Source organism: Nanorana parkeri, unplaced genomic scaffold (genome assembly GCF_000935625.1).
Source record: "Nanorana parkeri isolate BGI_ZX_2015 unplaced genomic scaffold, ASM93562v1 scaffold55, whole genome shotgun sequence".
Classification (NCBI taxonomy): Eukaryota; Metazoa; Chordata; class Amphibia; order Anura; family Dicroglossidae; genus Nanorana; species Nanorana parkeri.
Window position 1 is genome coordinate 90,549 of NW_017306323.1, and position 16,912 is coordinate 107,460.

Here is a 16,912-nt window from a genome sequence, read left to right on the forward strand (position 1 = left end):
CACAGCACACGGTAGACGTCACACTGCACATTATTATAATGTGTTAATTCATGGAAACAAAGAGACTGCATGGTAAATTGATCAGGAAACACTGAAACAGAAACAAATCAATTAATGAATGGCAAGCCCTCATAAATCATGCCCTTCTCTCATATACGTTACCTATAAAGTGGAGGTTGTGCAGATAAGTTCAATACAATATGGGGCTGATCGTGCAATCCCCTCTCCCCACTGCAATTATTTGTGTTAAAGACTCAGTTGGCCTTGTATTATACATGTCCACTGAATGACAGCCAACTCTAGCTAAACCCATAGTGTGGGTGGTTTTCATTTTACTCCATTATGAGCATTTTACAGATATTAATAAAGGATATTCTGCATTGCTTTTTTGTATATCCCATATTTCTTGCACACTGGGTATGCAGTCTGCCATCACAATTGCTTCTTTAGGCCCAAATACACAGGAATAAAAATACATGCATCCAGGTGTGAGTAAAGCTCATTTCATCTGTAAGAACATAATGCTTTGCTATGGCTGAATACACATCTGGACGTTCAGCAGTGTTTAGTTGCATTCAGTCTAGCTGCATTTACACAAACAAGAATTCTCTGTGTCCTGGGAACGTTAAGCCTGGTTTTATGAGACAAACACACATAAATGCAGCTAAACACAGCTAAACCCAGGAAAAAAAAAAAAAAAAAAAAAAAATGTCCTGGGAAGCATAAAAGTTGTTTATACTTCCCAGAAAAAAACTTCTCCTGTGTGTAACCTAGGAGGCCTGTGTGCATGAGACCTTAAAGGGTTATTAAACCCCCACGTGTTTTTGCATATATCTACTGCTAGCAAGCAGTAGATGCATGCAAAAACATTTTTTTTAAAACACCTTTTAACAAGAGTTTACCTTGTGTCTTCACCGTGCGCTCCCGTCCGAACATCTGAAGAGTCTCGGGCGACTGCAAAGGATCTTGGGGCAGGCGCATGCGCACTTCAGATGTTCGGCCAGAAGACAAGGAGAGACACAAGGTAAGTCTATGGAGCAGCGTGCACCCGCACAAATACACCTTGGGACACCTTATAATATTTGAATTCATGCTGGGTTTCTTTTTGTTGTATGTATTGTAAATATTAAAAAGAAAGAAAAAAAAAAAGAAGGATTATAACAAGGCTCTCTCTGAACCCCGTTCCTACTTAGCAAACCCACTTCTGGTATATATTGCTCTGGGTAACTAATTTGCATAAACTGAAGCATTAAATATGGCTGCCTCTCAGGACAACCAATCAAATTTTAATTTTAACTTTCTACAGCGCACAGAGAAAATAGCCCTATTTTCCTAAATCACTGCCGTAATGTTCTTTGTGGACTGAATGGCTAACAACAGCAAAACTGTGTCTATTTATAGATGGCCCCAGCAGAGAATGGTGCATTGGCAGATGCTTTTAAAGTAATCACATGTTTTATTGTGAGACAAAGTGCACAAAGCAGTTTCAGAAGTGTCTCTTCTTTGTCCAGCTTCCCTCAATGTAACACCTACTCCGAATAAACAAAGTGGTGAGATTGCCGCGATGCACCATATTCACCTGCCAAAACTCCCAAGCAATTCTCTACTTTTGTAAAGAACTCTCTTTTGCTCAGTATTTATTTTATTAATACTACTAAATACTTTTAGTTTTCAACTGCTCACAATAAAATGTCTCTATCATCTGACCTCTCTTTTAATGATGGGATCAGGATGGTCTAAGCACTCAATTATGGTCATCTGGTGTTGAAGTGCCAGGTTAGGATCTTGCTGTATGACATATGTAAGAGCTTTCAGTCCTACAAGAGAAAACAATGCTTATTTTCAGAGCAATACTTCAAGGGAAATCTACAACATGTATGTATGAATGTGATCCACTTAATGTAAACAAGTGTAGCCATAAGTGTTAGGGGCGGATTTATAAATCTTCCGCCAGCGTACAGCAGGATTAATGCCATTTGCACAGCACTACCACCACTAGATGAAGACAAGTTACGTTTTTTAAATCAGCCCTTATTTACAACAAGTGGTGTCCGTTCACAGCCTTTCCTTATACACCAATCAGCCATAAAATTATGACCACCCACCTAAATATTGAGTAGGTCCTACTTTTGGCACCAAAACAGCCCTGACCCTTTGGGGCATGGACTCCACTAGACCCCTGAAGGTATGTTGTGGTATCTGGCACCAAGCCATCAGTAGCAGATCCTTTAAGTCCTGGAAGTTGCGAGGTGGGGCCTCCATGGATCGGACTTGTTTTTCCAGCACATCCCACAGACGCTCAATTGGATTGAGATCTTCAGAATTTAGAGGCCAAGTCAACAAAGTCAAAACCTTGAACCCCTGGTTGTCTTCCTCAAACCAGTCTTAAACAATTTTGCCAGGGCGCATTATCCTGCTGAAAGAGACCTCTGCCATTAGGAATACTGATTCCATGAAGAAGTATACCTGGTCAGCAACAATATTTAGGTAGGTGGTACTTGTCAAAGTAACTCCCACATGAATGGCAGGACCCAAGGTTTCCCAGGAGAACATTGCCCAAAGTATCACACTGTCTCTGCTGGCTTGCCTTCTTTCCATAGTACATCCTGGTGCCATCTACTCCCCAGGTTAGTGACACACACACACACACACCTGGCCATCCACATGATGTAAAAGAAAACATGATCAGACCAGGCCACCTTCTTCCATTGCTCCATTGTCCAGTTCTGATGTTCATGTGTCTTGGAAATGAAACAGCATATGCTGATATGTACCGATTGTATTACTGATTTCAATATGTCTTTTGAGCTGTAGGTGGCAGTATAGTGCAATGTTAGTTTTTCTATATGCATTCTCATCTATGATACACAGGGAGTTGTCATATGTATATGTTTCCTGTACAATGCTGTAAATATACATACATGTAATGTTCTCATTAGCAAGTAAAACGTAATTCAGCATTCCTCAAGATCTCAGTGCTTCATCCAAACACATAAACAACAATGTGTAGGTGGATTTGGCGGTGGACACGGGTCAGCATGGGCACCTTGACCGGCCTGCGGCTACGCAGCCCCATATGCAATAAACTTATGCCCTTAGTGATGCAAGGTGACACCTTTCCATCTGAACCAGCATTAACTTTCCGTAACTTGAGCTACAGTAACTATTCTATTGAACCGGACTACACCGGTAGCCTTCGCTCCCCGTGTACACCAATGAGTCTTGGATGCCCATGACCCTCTCGCTGGTTCACCGTTTTTTCCTTCCTTGGACCACTTTTGGTAGGTCTTGACCCCTACAGCCCAGGAACATCCCACAAGGGCTACAGTTTTGGAGTTGCACTGACCCAGTCGCCCAGCCATCACAATTTGGCCTTTGTCAAACTCGCTCAAGTCCTTCTTCTGCTTCCAACGCATTAACTTTAGGGATATCATATTTACTTTCTGCCTAATATATTCCAACACTTCCAGGTGCCGTTGTAACAAGATAATCAATGTTATTCACATCACCTCTCAGTGGTCATGATGTTATGGCGGATCGGTGTACATGTTCGCAGGAATAGCCTTAATTAGCCATTACATAAAAAGCTTTCGCACATCATGGTGCTGCACTATAACTGCACTTTACTGCTGTTCTCAACTTAATGCAAGCAAATGGACAGAGCCTCATAAAAAGGTTATCACTCCAATGTACTCACTAGGTGGCTTTTTCTCTCAATTGTTAGCATACAGCTAAGAGGATGATTGATCCGATTCGTTATACACTTTGCTCATAAAGAAAAAGCCTACTAGTCTGTATGATGGAAATACAGCATGGCTAGCACATAAACATGCCAAAATGGCATAACAAAGGATTGCCTGAAAAACTACCTGACGTGAGAAACACAAGTGGTCTGCGACTGCTGACTTCTGAGAAATATAGAAATACAAAATAATCTGACTTTTCTCTGACTTGCTTCATGTTTGTTCCAGTTTAGTGATGCAGAAGTACTGAAGCCAGATACAGCCAGCCAATGGCATTTTCAAAAACAGAACTGCAGTTGCAACCCCTGTGTGTCTCTTGAAAGATGTACTTTACTGCTTTGTCACTTAGCAGTATCGCATTAGTCAGAAGTGGTATAGGCAGTACAGAATAACAGTAACAAGCAAGGTGCCCTTCATCAAGAACACCGACTGGCAACACTGGACATTAAATCAGTTTGATTTTGTTTTTTTTTAAACTAAGCAAACATTTTAGGTTCTCCTAATAACATATCAATTCTTTCCTTTCCCTGGCATGTTCACAGTTCCCATTACTGATGAAGAACATACTAGAGCAGCTGGGTGTCCCAGATTACATAGTAAGTTAGACTGAAAAAAAAAAGGCACTCAGGTACTTCAAGTACCTTAAGATCCTCAAATCATCTCTGAACTGGTAAATTAGTAATACAGTTATTGTCAAATTAACTGACAGGTTTATAGTGTTGAATTTGGCTTGGGCATCTAAAAAAAAAAGTTAAAGTGTTATGGCTACAGTACTCACAAACAATCTTGAAAAATAAATGTGTGTTACAGTGTGTGTGTGAACCAAGCACCCTCTAGTGGACCTAGATAACAATACAGTAATACCTTGGTTTACAAGTAACTTGGTTTGAGAGCATTTTGCAAGACAAGCAAACATTTCTGAAAAATGTTGCCTTGATATACAAGCAATGTCTTGCAATAAGAGCAAAATTTGGTAGAAAAGTGCCACCCGAATAAGGCTGTAGCAGTGCGAGCGATGAGTCTGTTTACCGACAACACAAAGTCACATTGGATAGATTCCTTGTTAAGGTTTCACGAAATGAAAAAGATTCCATTGAGCCAAGAGATAGCAGTGATTCCGTTAGTGATAGTGAAAGTCGTCCTGCACAATAATCCTCCTCTCTCTTGTCCCCCTCACACCGGCCACGAAGGTACCGATAATCGGTTTATTTTTCTTTTATACAGTATTATATTACAGTACAGTATTGTAATCATTTTTATATGAATATTTTTGGGTTGTGGAACGAATCCTATGAATTTCCATTATTTCCTATGGGGAAGTTCGCTTTGATATACAAGCGCTTTGGATTACAAGCATGCGAATTATGCTCTTAAACCAAGGTATTACTGTATATGGAAAACTCTTAGGCTGGTGCCATAAATCACACACACAGCGGAGTCAATATTTAAGTATATATACATACACACACACACACACACACACACACAGGAAACATATGTGCTACTTACCCAAATACTTGAGATTAATTTTTGGAGATAAAACAAACCTTCCAATGCATTTTGCAGCTTTTTCAAACAGATCAGATTTCGGATAAATGGTATAAATAGTCTGAACACATTCAAACAGAATGGCTAAAATAAAACAAATTAAAAAAAACAAAAAAACTTTAATCGTTACTAATTATTTTTAAAAGCTTTATTTTTTTGGGGAGTGGGGGTTGGGGTGTATTAACTTACCATATGTGATATTATGATTTATTTCTGCTCGTCGCAAAGACTCGTCCAACACATCATATATTAACTCGCTGGTGCTAAAAAATGCAGCAAATAACAATTACGTTATTAAAAGTGCAAAAGTACACTTGTATCAAATAGAATCAGACTGAAACCAATGCCTTGGCTTAAATCACTACAATGCTGTTCACCGTATTCCTTGCAGTAGAGAAAGCTGCAACTGGGGACCTGCAGTGATTTCCCTGCTTTATTCAATCTGTGGATCTGAGCTTTCTGCACCTACCCTGCTACTGCTGCTCGATATTCCCTCACCAATGATCAGATCACCAGTCATCAGGGAGAGCGGCTATGACAAAGCCTTGCTCCTCTGCAAACATGGCCGACTCCATACAGAGATGCAGTGTGGAACAAGGCATTGTAACTTGGTAATAAGGATCAAATCAGTTGCAGGAAGCCCACCACCATAGTGTTGACTATTCCTTTATCCTCTGCTTGTCTTTTCTGGGCACAACTTCCACAGAACAGGTCCTCTTTCAGTGGAGAGTGTAGTCAGAAATGCCCAAAGTTAAATCTAAATACTTCCAGCAATCACTGGTCTATTTCATGACATAAGAATTGGTTTTACCTGGGATCATCCTTTCCTAATAGTCTTAGTATCCGTAGGAGTTGAATTTGAAGCCATGGTGCTGGGACACTATGGTAATTAAAATCTACAGGTAATTTTCCTCCAACCACCTGTTTCAAAATTGTGGCAAACGAGTCTGTCAGGTCTTTGTATCCGGACGGGTTGTCCTGTGTAATAGAAATAAACATGCAACAGTTTACAAAGGGGATATGCATTTAAATAAGCTACTACTGGTAATGGTATTTCAGTTATAGCGGAGACCATCTTTTACCTTGATGGCCCGCAGATAAATATGTAAAGAGGCAGCCATGACTCCCACATCCCGATCACAAAGAGCTTTCCGAAACTTCTCCTGTATGTGTTGTACTTGTGTGGGTGCAATCACATAGAATTTATACAATGCCAATACTGCTTTTCTTCTCACGATTTCCCTAGAAAAGAAGGTTGGATAAATAATACATGTTCCAAGACATCTACCTACACAACCCACGCCACTAAGCAACAATGGTTCTATTACAGCTTTAGATGTTCTTTAAGGCAGTGGTTCTCAACCTGTGTAACCTCTGGACCCACATTTGCCCTTGGTCATTAAGTCGTGACCCAAGTTGCACTGCAGTGGAATGCACAAAATTACTGTACAGAGCGTTCCGATGCGGGCAATCAAACTGAGGGTGGTGCGTTTGGGCTGCCATTCAAATGAATGGCAGCACACCTTCCACACCAGAATGTGTGGCAGGTGCGATTGCGTGGTTTAGTGCATTCGTATAATACTATGCGATTACCACACTGTACTAGTGTGTAGGGCCCTCAAAAACACTGACAAAACTCACTCACAGACATTCTTACACACACACTCAAAAAAAAAAAATATATATATATATTTTTTTGAAGATCCACCCAGTCTCCCTACCTTACGAGAATTGGAGTGGATCCTCAGCCTGGAGTCCAGTGTGGACTGCTGTGCTGTGATGGAGCTCCATCCATATGTGCATTGCTTGTACAGCTCCCTTGCATGCCCTGTAGAGGTGGCGGAGCCAGAATGTGATGTCACTCCGCTCCAGGCACCTCTACAGGGCACACAAGGGAGCTGTAAGCAATGCAAGTATGGATGAAGCTCCCTCGTGGCCATGGCTCACTCCCACCCCACCTCAAGCTGACGCTCAGGACCGGTCAGCATATTTTGAATGGCTGCTTGGTGTGAGAACTGACAGTGCTGCACTAGGAGGAGGCTGAGGAGCCTCTCACCTAGAAAAGTAGAAGGCATGCGGTGACCCACTGAACACAGGGTCACAACCCACCAGTTGAAAACCAAGGCTTTAAGGGATATGTATGTATTTCTATCTTGAACTTCTGTACGTTTTATGCCACTCCTAATAACCACATCAATCTAGAAAGTTTGTAAACTTAGTTATTGAAGATGTCCAGAGGACGTACTTCATCAATGCACAATTTCACCAAGCCCTGTGAATATACACTTCTAAGTTTCACTATTCTAAGCCTGCCGTCTGAACTACAACTGAACACAATGTAACATTATCATTGCTTGCTGGAAGCAGTGCATGATGGGCTATGTAGTCTTGAGAAACGGAGATTGCATCACATAAAAGCAGCAGGAAAGAGATGCAAAGCACACTGGGAATCCAGGAAGTTGTTGAATGTGATGGGCAGGTGGAAGGCAACACTCACTGCACGAAAGGGATTTTTTCAAGTAAGATTTTATTGCGTTATTAAAAGCAAGTCTAATATGTTTTCCTATTACAATGATAATGTTATAACAGGATAGTATATGCTGTGACCTTACAGCTCCTTTAACAGCAAAAATAATGTGTTTTTAGCAAGGATATCTTTAAATGGAATAATTTACAGGACCTGGTTGGTTGGAAATGTTCTAACCTGGCTGCAGGACTAAACTGCAATTACCTAGAATTGTCAATGAATAGGGATGAGCTAGCGAACAATCAAATTCTTATACTGGGGACTATTTTACCTGCCAAAGTATTTGTATTTTTTTTCCATCTAGTCCTAAGACTTGCATAGAAATATAAAGATTTTGGCAGTAGCCGATCAGAGAAAACTCAGAATGAACAGCAGCTCAGTCCAGAAGACAAAGAATGACCCCCCCCAAAGTGACTCACTTGTCTTCAACATGCACCCACCCAGTTCTTTCCATGCAACCATGGCTGGACTTCTATTTCTTACTGTGTAATTATTGGAGCTTTATCTTGAGGAAGTCTCAGTGCTGTCCGAGAAGGTCCTCATTCATTCATTCATTCAGGTCATGTCATATCTGTAAAAATAAACCAAAGCAACTGCAGTTGTATTTTTCCTGGAAGTTTCTCTGGTCATCGGATTAGCTTTCTCAATTTTGAATGAATTCTGGACTGAGAAAGCTAGTCGGATAATCAGTGAAACGTCTTCCAAGAAAACACAACAAGTCCAGTTGATTTGATTTATTTTTACAGACAAGTCTCATTAATGTCACAGCAACAGTCTTTGGTGAATTGAATTTACTATAAATAGACTTGAATTTGGGTGTGTATTTCCCATTTGTATATACACGTCACTGGCTGTGACAGAATCCTAACCATTTTTTTGAGGTGTTATGTCAGGGGGAGCCAAACTTTGGCCCTACAGGTTTTGTGGAACTATAAAAAGGGTATTACAAGACTCTTACTTCCAGAGGCAGTGGCATGATGAGATTTCACTACAGCTGGAGGACCGAAGTTTGAGTACCTCTGTCTCATGTATTTGTCCACACAACAACTTTGAAACACTAAGATCTAAGTTTGCACTGTCGGTATTCTAAATTAAACCATCTTCTTGGAATCAATTCACTCTATGAAAAGAAACTGCCCCAATAATGGAACTAAATAACAGAAAGGAAAGAGAAACTGGCAGCAGTTGTAACAGCTTATCATATAATAGGACAAACTAACAAGAGCCGTTCTACAAGATACATTATACACTTAAAGATTTGTGAACATAAACCAATACTGTAACGTGCGCCTTACTGTAATCCATGGTAGTTTCCCTTCTCTTTGCTGCTCTTCCTTTTAAATCCTCATCTCTCCTCATGCTTGGGGAGAACTTCCCTTTGCAGCTGAGTGCCTCTTCCTGTAGTGCTGGCTCAGGTTGTGAAAGTACACACAGACACCATGTATCCATTTCAGAGACAAGGCAGTCTGCTGCAAAACAGAAGTTCTGCCCAGCATGATAAGACATGAGGATTTAAAAAGGAAGAGCAGCAAAGAGAAGGGAAACAACCATGGATTACAGTAAGGCACACATTACAGTATTGGTTTATGTTAAAAAATCTGAGGGTTTAATGTCACTTTAAAAGTGAATATTACTTGACAATTCCCACTTCTATTTCACATTACAATTCTGCACATTACAATTCTCTTTATTCATTTATAACTACTTTCAGAATCCGGGATTAAACCTGACATCTTGCCACCAACAAGGTAATCATAACTAGCACTAGAAGCGTATTAAAGCAGAAGTGTGGGGACAGTAAAATAGATTGTCCTCGCAGCTTAGAGCCAGGGTTGGTATATGCCAGCTGTACTGAGAGCTGAGCGATCATTTAACTGCTGATTACTCAGTTTTCAGTTTCCTCCCCCTACAGATATAGTGACGGTCAGTCAGAGCTCCCTACAGGGATTCTTCCCTCCCCTCTCTGCTCCTCCAGTGCTCATTGGAGGGACAGACAGGGGAGGGGGCGGGCTCGGCTGGCTCTAGATGTCAGACAGTCGGGTTGACTCTGCCATGTGAGAAGTTAGTGCGTATTAACTAGGAGGTGCACCGAAATGGAAATATTTCAAAACCGAAACAAAAATCAAAACAATTCAGACCGAAACCGAAAATGTTTTTTATTTTAATTTTTTCAAATTTGTTTTATATTTTCATTTTTATAAACTTTTAAATTGTTTTTATATTTTTATTTTTTCATTTTATTAAATATTTTTTACTTTACTTTTAGGGGCTTCGGGGAAATATTGGGGGGTCTAAACAGACCCCTGATATTTCCCTTTTAAAATAGAAAAAGAGATTGAGGACACAAAGTCCTCAAACTCTTTTTCTGTATCCCCTGTTATAAATGAACAGGAATTCTCTATACTGAGTGTTCCTGTTCATTCATAACTTGAGGACAGAGTATGTTTACTATAACTACAACTATGAATGAACAGGAGGTGATGTAGACCCATTCATTCATAATTGAGGATATAGTAAACATACTATGTACTCAATTATCTCCAAACACTCAGCGATCACTGATCGCTGAGTGTTTACATTGGCTCTCCTTCCTGACAGCTGTCACAGGAGGATGAGCGAGCGGTGTTGGGAGGAGAGCTCAACCTCCTGTGACAGCGCGGCCTGTCTCCGCCCACACACTGCTCTGCCGGACTGCGATAGGAGGCTGAGCGGTGTGGGAGGAGAGACGCCGGCCGCTCACAGTGACCCACATCCAATTACTTTCCAAATCCTGCTGCCTTCACCTTCGTAACATTTCCAAAATACGCCCCTTCCTCACCAATGAAACCAGAAGCTACTCATCCACTCACTTGTTATCTCTCGTCTTGACTATTGCAACTCGCTCCTCATTGGCCTTCCACTACATAGGCTCCTCCCCTTAGAGATATGAAGTCCAATGCAGTTTTTGAATGACAAAAGTGCACAGGTAGATTCTTCACATCCAAAACAGCTTTTAAATGCAACACAAACGTATGAAGTTTCTGAACACTTGACAAGTATACACCAATGGTCCACAAGTCATGTTTGGCTTACTTGGAATGTTGCAGCTTGTCTTCTATGAGTGGCAGGGCAGCTGGAATCATCTCCCGGGGAAATATCTGACTCACCACAGTCAAAGCCATACACACCTCCACCAGATTGGTGCTCTGCAAGTCCTAAGAGTACATGAGGAGGGTATTATCACAGAGGAAAAGTCACTTAGGCTATCATGGACATTGTTCTTCAAGTTCTATTTAGCAACCATTTCATAACTATTCTTAAATCACTGCCAGGGATATGCAAATTAGCATCTACCACAGCTTTCTTTCTAACTGAGAAGGTTGTGGGTAGTGGGAAGAAGCTCAGGTTAAAAAAAAAAAAAAAAAAGTAAAAAAAGAGAAAAGTTACCAAACTCTCCTATTGTTTTAGTGACGGTGTATTTTGGTTGTCACGGGATTTTATAGGAAGTTGATTACCAGCGAACATTGATGATGTGCAGTTCTTTGAGCAGCAGTCCATCAGAAAGGTATATATATATATACACACCATGATGTAATATATTTAAAAAAGAACTCTGGGGAAATTATAAACCCTTGCAATGGGGCTACCCCCACTCCCTTTGGTCTAGGGAGAAAAATAAAGTTACTCACCGGATTCTCAGAGCCAGCTTGCTCTTAGACTGATCACTGGAGCCTTGTTCCCCCTCCGCTGCAGCAGTCTAAGGTCCCGTAAATCATCACGCCCAATACACACTGTATAGGACGTGAGGACGCCGAGGGACATTCCATCAATGCAGCGGAGGAAGAGACAAGCTGAAGGGAAACAGTCACAGCTTGCCAGCTTTGAGGATCAGGTATAACTTTTTTGTTATTTTTCTCCCTAGACCAAAATGAGCAGTTAACTCTTGCAGTTCAGGGGGTAGCCCCACGGCAAGGGTTAATAATAATTTTCCCTGGAGTTCTGCTTTAATGAATCTAAGCATTTGAAACAACAGTTTGGTATATATTTAAGACACAGACTACAGAACAAGTTCAAATGACTCTCAGATCATCAAGAGAACCATTGGTTTAACTGCAAGACATTCAGCATAGCATAAAATTAGGAAAGATTGTGACCTGGACAATATAAAAAAATATGAAATCTAACCCTTTAGTAGACTCAAGTGGTTTACTGGTTTCTTCTTCACATTTTCCACATGAAGTGAATCTTTCAAAAATAAAAATCTGAATTTTTTAATAATGTCCTAGCAAATTTTCACAGGCCAAAGTCATCTGTTACAGGAACAACAGAGTCTAAATGCCTGTGTTCAATGTGTGCATTTCTCTTCATGGTAAAAACAGACTGGCATACATATGAACTGAGCTCCACAAGTATAGACCAATGACAGCGTCACACAAGACAGTCCAAGAGTCTAAAAACGTCCAATAATAGAATTGGTTCACAGAAAAGTAAATGCGGGGGGACATCAGGGTGGTATCAAAGACCTCCCCCTTCTTTAGGGTTTGGACGTAATTGGTGGTAATATGGACTCAAAGCTGGCACAAGTCACCAGGGATTCATTTGCTGGAATGGGGTACAGGAAGAATCAAAGAATCAATGACTCAAGAACACTGAATGCAGCAAGTTTTAATCGCTAAAAAGGGTGCCCGAAAGGTAGTGGGCCTCCAGTGCCTTTCAGAATATTTAATTCTGGCTCCCCTTGCATGGGGGATGCCCCGTTTTTGTTGAGAATGGCCTCAGTGGAGCCGCAGTGCTTTATCACATTCTGACTGATTTTGTGATCAATTGAAGCCAGCACCTCACAGCTATGTTGTTCAAAATATGAAGCAAGCATCAGTGGATGTTGCCTCTAACTGGCACACAAATGCAAGACTTTGACTTGTGCCCAGTGACCTTCGTGGGCTGTGATCTGTGTGCATTACAAACTGGGTTTGATATGAAATACAAACTGTGATTACAAGGAAACTCCTGTCCACATTTATCAGCACCCAGCAGAAGGGTTTTTCTATGAAGATGCATCTGGTAAGCTCGTTTGGAGGGGTCCAGAGTTTTACACTGAATCCACACAGCAAATGGAAGTCATCACAGCAAACATTGTACAAAACTCTGTGAATGATTTCTGTGCAGTCTACACCTAAAATATGTCAAATCTCTATGCTCAATGTTACCTTTAGTACTGTATTTACTAGCAAGAGCAGCAACTCGTGGTTCTCGTGAAGGAACAGTGATACTGCCAGATATCCTGAAAGAAAAAATAAATAAAAAATTAGAACTACACAGGGATTCTATTGTCAGAAAATCGAAATAGATCAAATGCCATATACACAACATAGAGTTCACCTTACCTAAAAGTCCATTTCCACATTTGTAAGTGATTAGCATTTATTGTGTGGTAATGTAGAGGTGCAGTGATGATGTGTATGTGTGCACATTTTCTTGACTCATTGTAACACCATCACTAAACACCAGCTCTGCCTTTACACACAATACACTGTCCAGAGGGGGTGGAGAGCTCACAGAAAGATATACACACATTGCTTGCGCAGCACATAGGCGGCCATTTCCATGAGACTATGAAGAGGAAAGCTAAAAAAATACAAAAACATATGTTTCTGTGTTCATATACAGCAACTGGATATGAACACTCGATGTACATTTCTGTAATAAGTTTTTTTTTTTTTAAATACCTCTGCAAAAGGAGGGAAATGGGCTTTAAAGCTGAAGTCGAGAAAAAAAATTCTTGTTTTTTGAAGGAGGGGAAACCATGTCATCCAACCTCCCCTTCTATTTTTACAGAACCTCATGCATTCAGTGAAAATAACACTAGGAGTTTTGTGAATGGGTTATAGGATAATTTTGTTATTGGGTAATTGTAGGCATAGTGTTCTGTTTAGGGTTTTCTTTTTCGTCTCTCTGTAGGTTGAACTCGATGGCCTGGCTAACCAAGGTACCTGAAACAAAGCATTTTTGAAATAACAACAATAATAATAAAATAAATAATAATTTAGTACATATGTGGAAAACATGCACATGTTCATGATTTTTTTCCCTTTAAACATGCTTCAACTACAGAAAGATAACTCAATATTCCAGAAATACAGTATGTGCCATAAGTGCCTAACTTCTTCTTTGACATGGAAGCACAGCTCTGGATTCTTAAGCATGTGGTGTTAGCCCTGCCTACTTTATTTCTGACAGACTAAAAAGAAAACATCCCTCTCCCCCTCCTGCCCACCATCATCTCCATAACCCCTCCTTGTACTCAGACAGAGAGCATAGGAAGTTACCAATTACAAAAATTACATAAAATCAACAGGTATTGCACTTTTTAATATAATACATTAATATAACACTTTCAATGGCATATTTAACAGAACAAAAGGTAACAAGAAAAGAAGTTCATTGTTACGATTTACATACACTTGAAGGTTCTATACCGGCTATGTCAAAAACAAAGACTTTATTATAGAATACAACAAGAACCCGGTGCCTTTGTTTCAAAGTAGCACTGAGATGGATGACCCCCAATGCTTATATACTCTATAAAAGGGAAAATATTACATGTACTAACTAATAATGTTTGAAAAAGTGATATACATCTTTAAGAGCACAATAGCAACACTGCTAACAATGCCTTGAGAATGATCAGACTCCATATATCCCCTTTCCACCTGCTGAGTGCATGTCAGCTTATCTCTGCACACTTAACAGGCAGTAATAAGGAGCAGGGGTGTGGAATTCGTATCGCCCGACGCCCGGGACATGTAGTTCGGGGCGCCGGGCAAGTAGTTTTTTCACTGTTTTAGCCCTGCTACGGACAAGTAGCAGGGCTGGTTTGACTTTTTTTAAACGAGCGGCGAAAGTTTTAAAAAAAAGAATAGTTTAAAAAAAGAATAGTTCTAAAAAAAATAAATAGTTTTTTTTAAAAAGTACTAAATAATAGTTAAAAATGTAACTAAATAAAAATGTAAAAATAATAAAACTAATTTTTACAAAGTAAATAAAAAATGAAAACCAGTCCCACTGCCCATCTGCATGTGAATAAACTGCGATTGTGTGCTACCGCTCGGAAAACACTGCAACCTGCCTGGCACGACTGGGTGCCATTAGAAAATCGGCGGTGGTGTGCGATCTGTGACTGCCCGGTCATCATGCACGAAACCGAGCGGATTGCTGGGTGGTCACGGACTCGCACACCACCGCCGATCGTGCTGTCAGTGCCATTATTTTCTAATGGCACCACAGTCGTGCCAGGCAGATTGCGCCTTTTCCTGCAGCAATAACGCCCGGCGATCCCACACGATCACGGTTGAAAACACTGCGGGGTGCATGTCGTGAAAATAGGTACATGTACAGTGGGGCAAAAAAGTATTTAGTCAGCCCCCAATTGTGCAAGTTCTCCCACTTAAAAAGATGAGAGAGGCCTGTAATTGGCATCATAGGTAGACCTCAACTATGAATTAAAGGACAGATTAAATCATTAGAACGGGCAATTAACTGGCATTGACAGGCAAGACAAACTGTATACTTTTTTTTTTTCTTCCATTAGGTTACATAAAGGACATACATACCAACTCGTTTTTCAAGTAGATTTCCCTGTTGTGCTAACTTAATTGCATGTATATAGCCAAAGGAAGCTTCATAGCCGAGCATTTCACAGTAAATGAGCCTGACCATGCACTCCTTCATCTGTCTCTATAACGGAAACAGAGGCCAGTGATTAGAACCGGTGTAGTTACAGAAAATGTACAAAGATCATTAATGGGATGACTCACTGCAGGAGAGGACCTCTGCCAAGGGTAGAAACTCAGATTTCTCTGCTTCTTAACAAGATCTTTGACATCTAACAATAAAAATTAAAAAGAAATCCCTGTACTAGCTGTTCATTTGGCGTGCTCTTTCATATTCCATTACATGACTCATGTTTATCATTGTCCAGAAACACTGTAGCTAACTTTCCAATGGAATTAGTCACATAGGCATTTGTTTAGGGCTAAGACTATGAAAAAATGAAAGTGTACCTGCTCATGACTAGGATTCATTGTTGTAGTGAGCGCAATGTTCTTCTACAAGCCCAATATATTTGATTAAAGGCAAAATCCACCTTTTAGAAAAAAAAATAATAAATGCATACTTCTTTATAAAAGAAAAAAATGCACATTCATTAACTTTAGCATTGGACCTAGTAAAGCACTGAAGCCATGATCAATCACGGGTCCATTTGCTCTGGCTCCTGCAGTTTCTCCCTCCCAGCAATGTCCGTACCAAGGTACAGACTTCAGTAACATAGAAGGAAGGAAGGAAGAATAAATGGACTACAAATGCGCTGACTTCACCAATGAGAACATTCCATTGAGAACTACATGTCCCTCTTCTGCAATGCACAGCTGCACCAAATTCAAGGAACAACACCAGCCTGCAAAAGAGAAGAACCCCACGATTCAGGTAAATGGGGGGGCTGCAATCTGACCAATTCATGTTACACTCTTAATATGGGTGTAACATGAAACATGCTCAGACAAGTCAACTTTTCCATTAAGCCAGCTTCAGATCTTGAAAAACTACAGAAAACTAGAGAACATTTTCACTGTCTTATTCATTTCTCTTCAACTTAAAAATAAGAAAATATCAATTGAAAGAGATTCGCGTCACCACACGCTTTCATTGTCCACAGTCACAAGTGTGACAGAGGAGATGTACAGCATCTCCAAAATAAAAATCAGGTGTCCTAGGACATGTTATTCATGGATCTGTGCCTGTGACAGCCTTTAGTGGATGAGCTGAAACAGGAAAGCAACAATAGTGGACATAGATAGAACAGGGGTGCTACAGAGATAGATTTCGTAAACTCAGGTGAAGAAGAGAAAAGGCAGTGAGTGATGGAGAAAGAATAGGTGCTAATGATGGACACAGGGATTGGAACTGACCAGGAGAGCAAAGACAACGTACTCTGAGAATGATAGTAGTAGTAGTAGACAGAAGTGTCACACAGGCAATGCAAAGTATTGGAATCCTGAGGCCACCGCCGAGCACAGAGGAAGAGTATGTGCAAGTGATATCTATCTATATATATATA

General features: G+C 40.5%; 1 protein-coding gene across 1 annotated transcript in view; it reads right to left on the reverse strand.

Annotated features, from left to right (window-relative positions):
- The window catches only part of AP4E1 (adaptor related protein complex 4 epsilon 1 subunit), a 63,872-nt gene that overhangs the window by 33,352 nt on the left and 13,608 nt on the right, over nt 1-16,912 (reverse strand). The window contains exons 3-10 of the mRNA XM_018576052.1: nt 15,408-15,531; nt 13,005-13,078; nt 10,891-11,012; nt 6,374-6,533; nt 6,103-6,269; nt 5,481-5,554; nt 5,253-5,375; nt 1,708-1,817 (exon numbers count right to left, since the gene is read on the reverse strand). Coding sequence (XP_018431554.1) covers nt 1,708-1,817; nt 5,253-5,375; nt 5,481-5,554; nt 6,103-6,269; nt 6,374-6,533; nt 10,891-11,012; nt 13,005-13,078; nt 15,408-15,531 — 954 coding nt within the window. The remainder of the gene's footprint in view (nt 1-1,707; nt 1,818-5,252; nt 5,376-5,480; nt 5,555-6,102; nt 6,270-6,373; nt 6,534-10,890; nt 11,013-13,004; nt 13,079-15,407; nt 15,532-16,912) is intronic.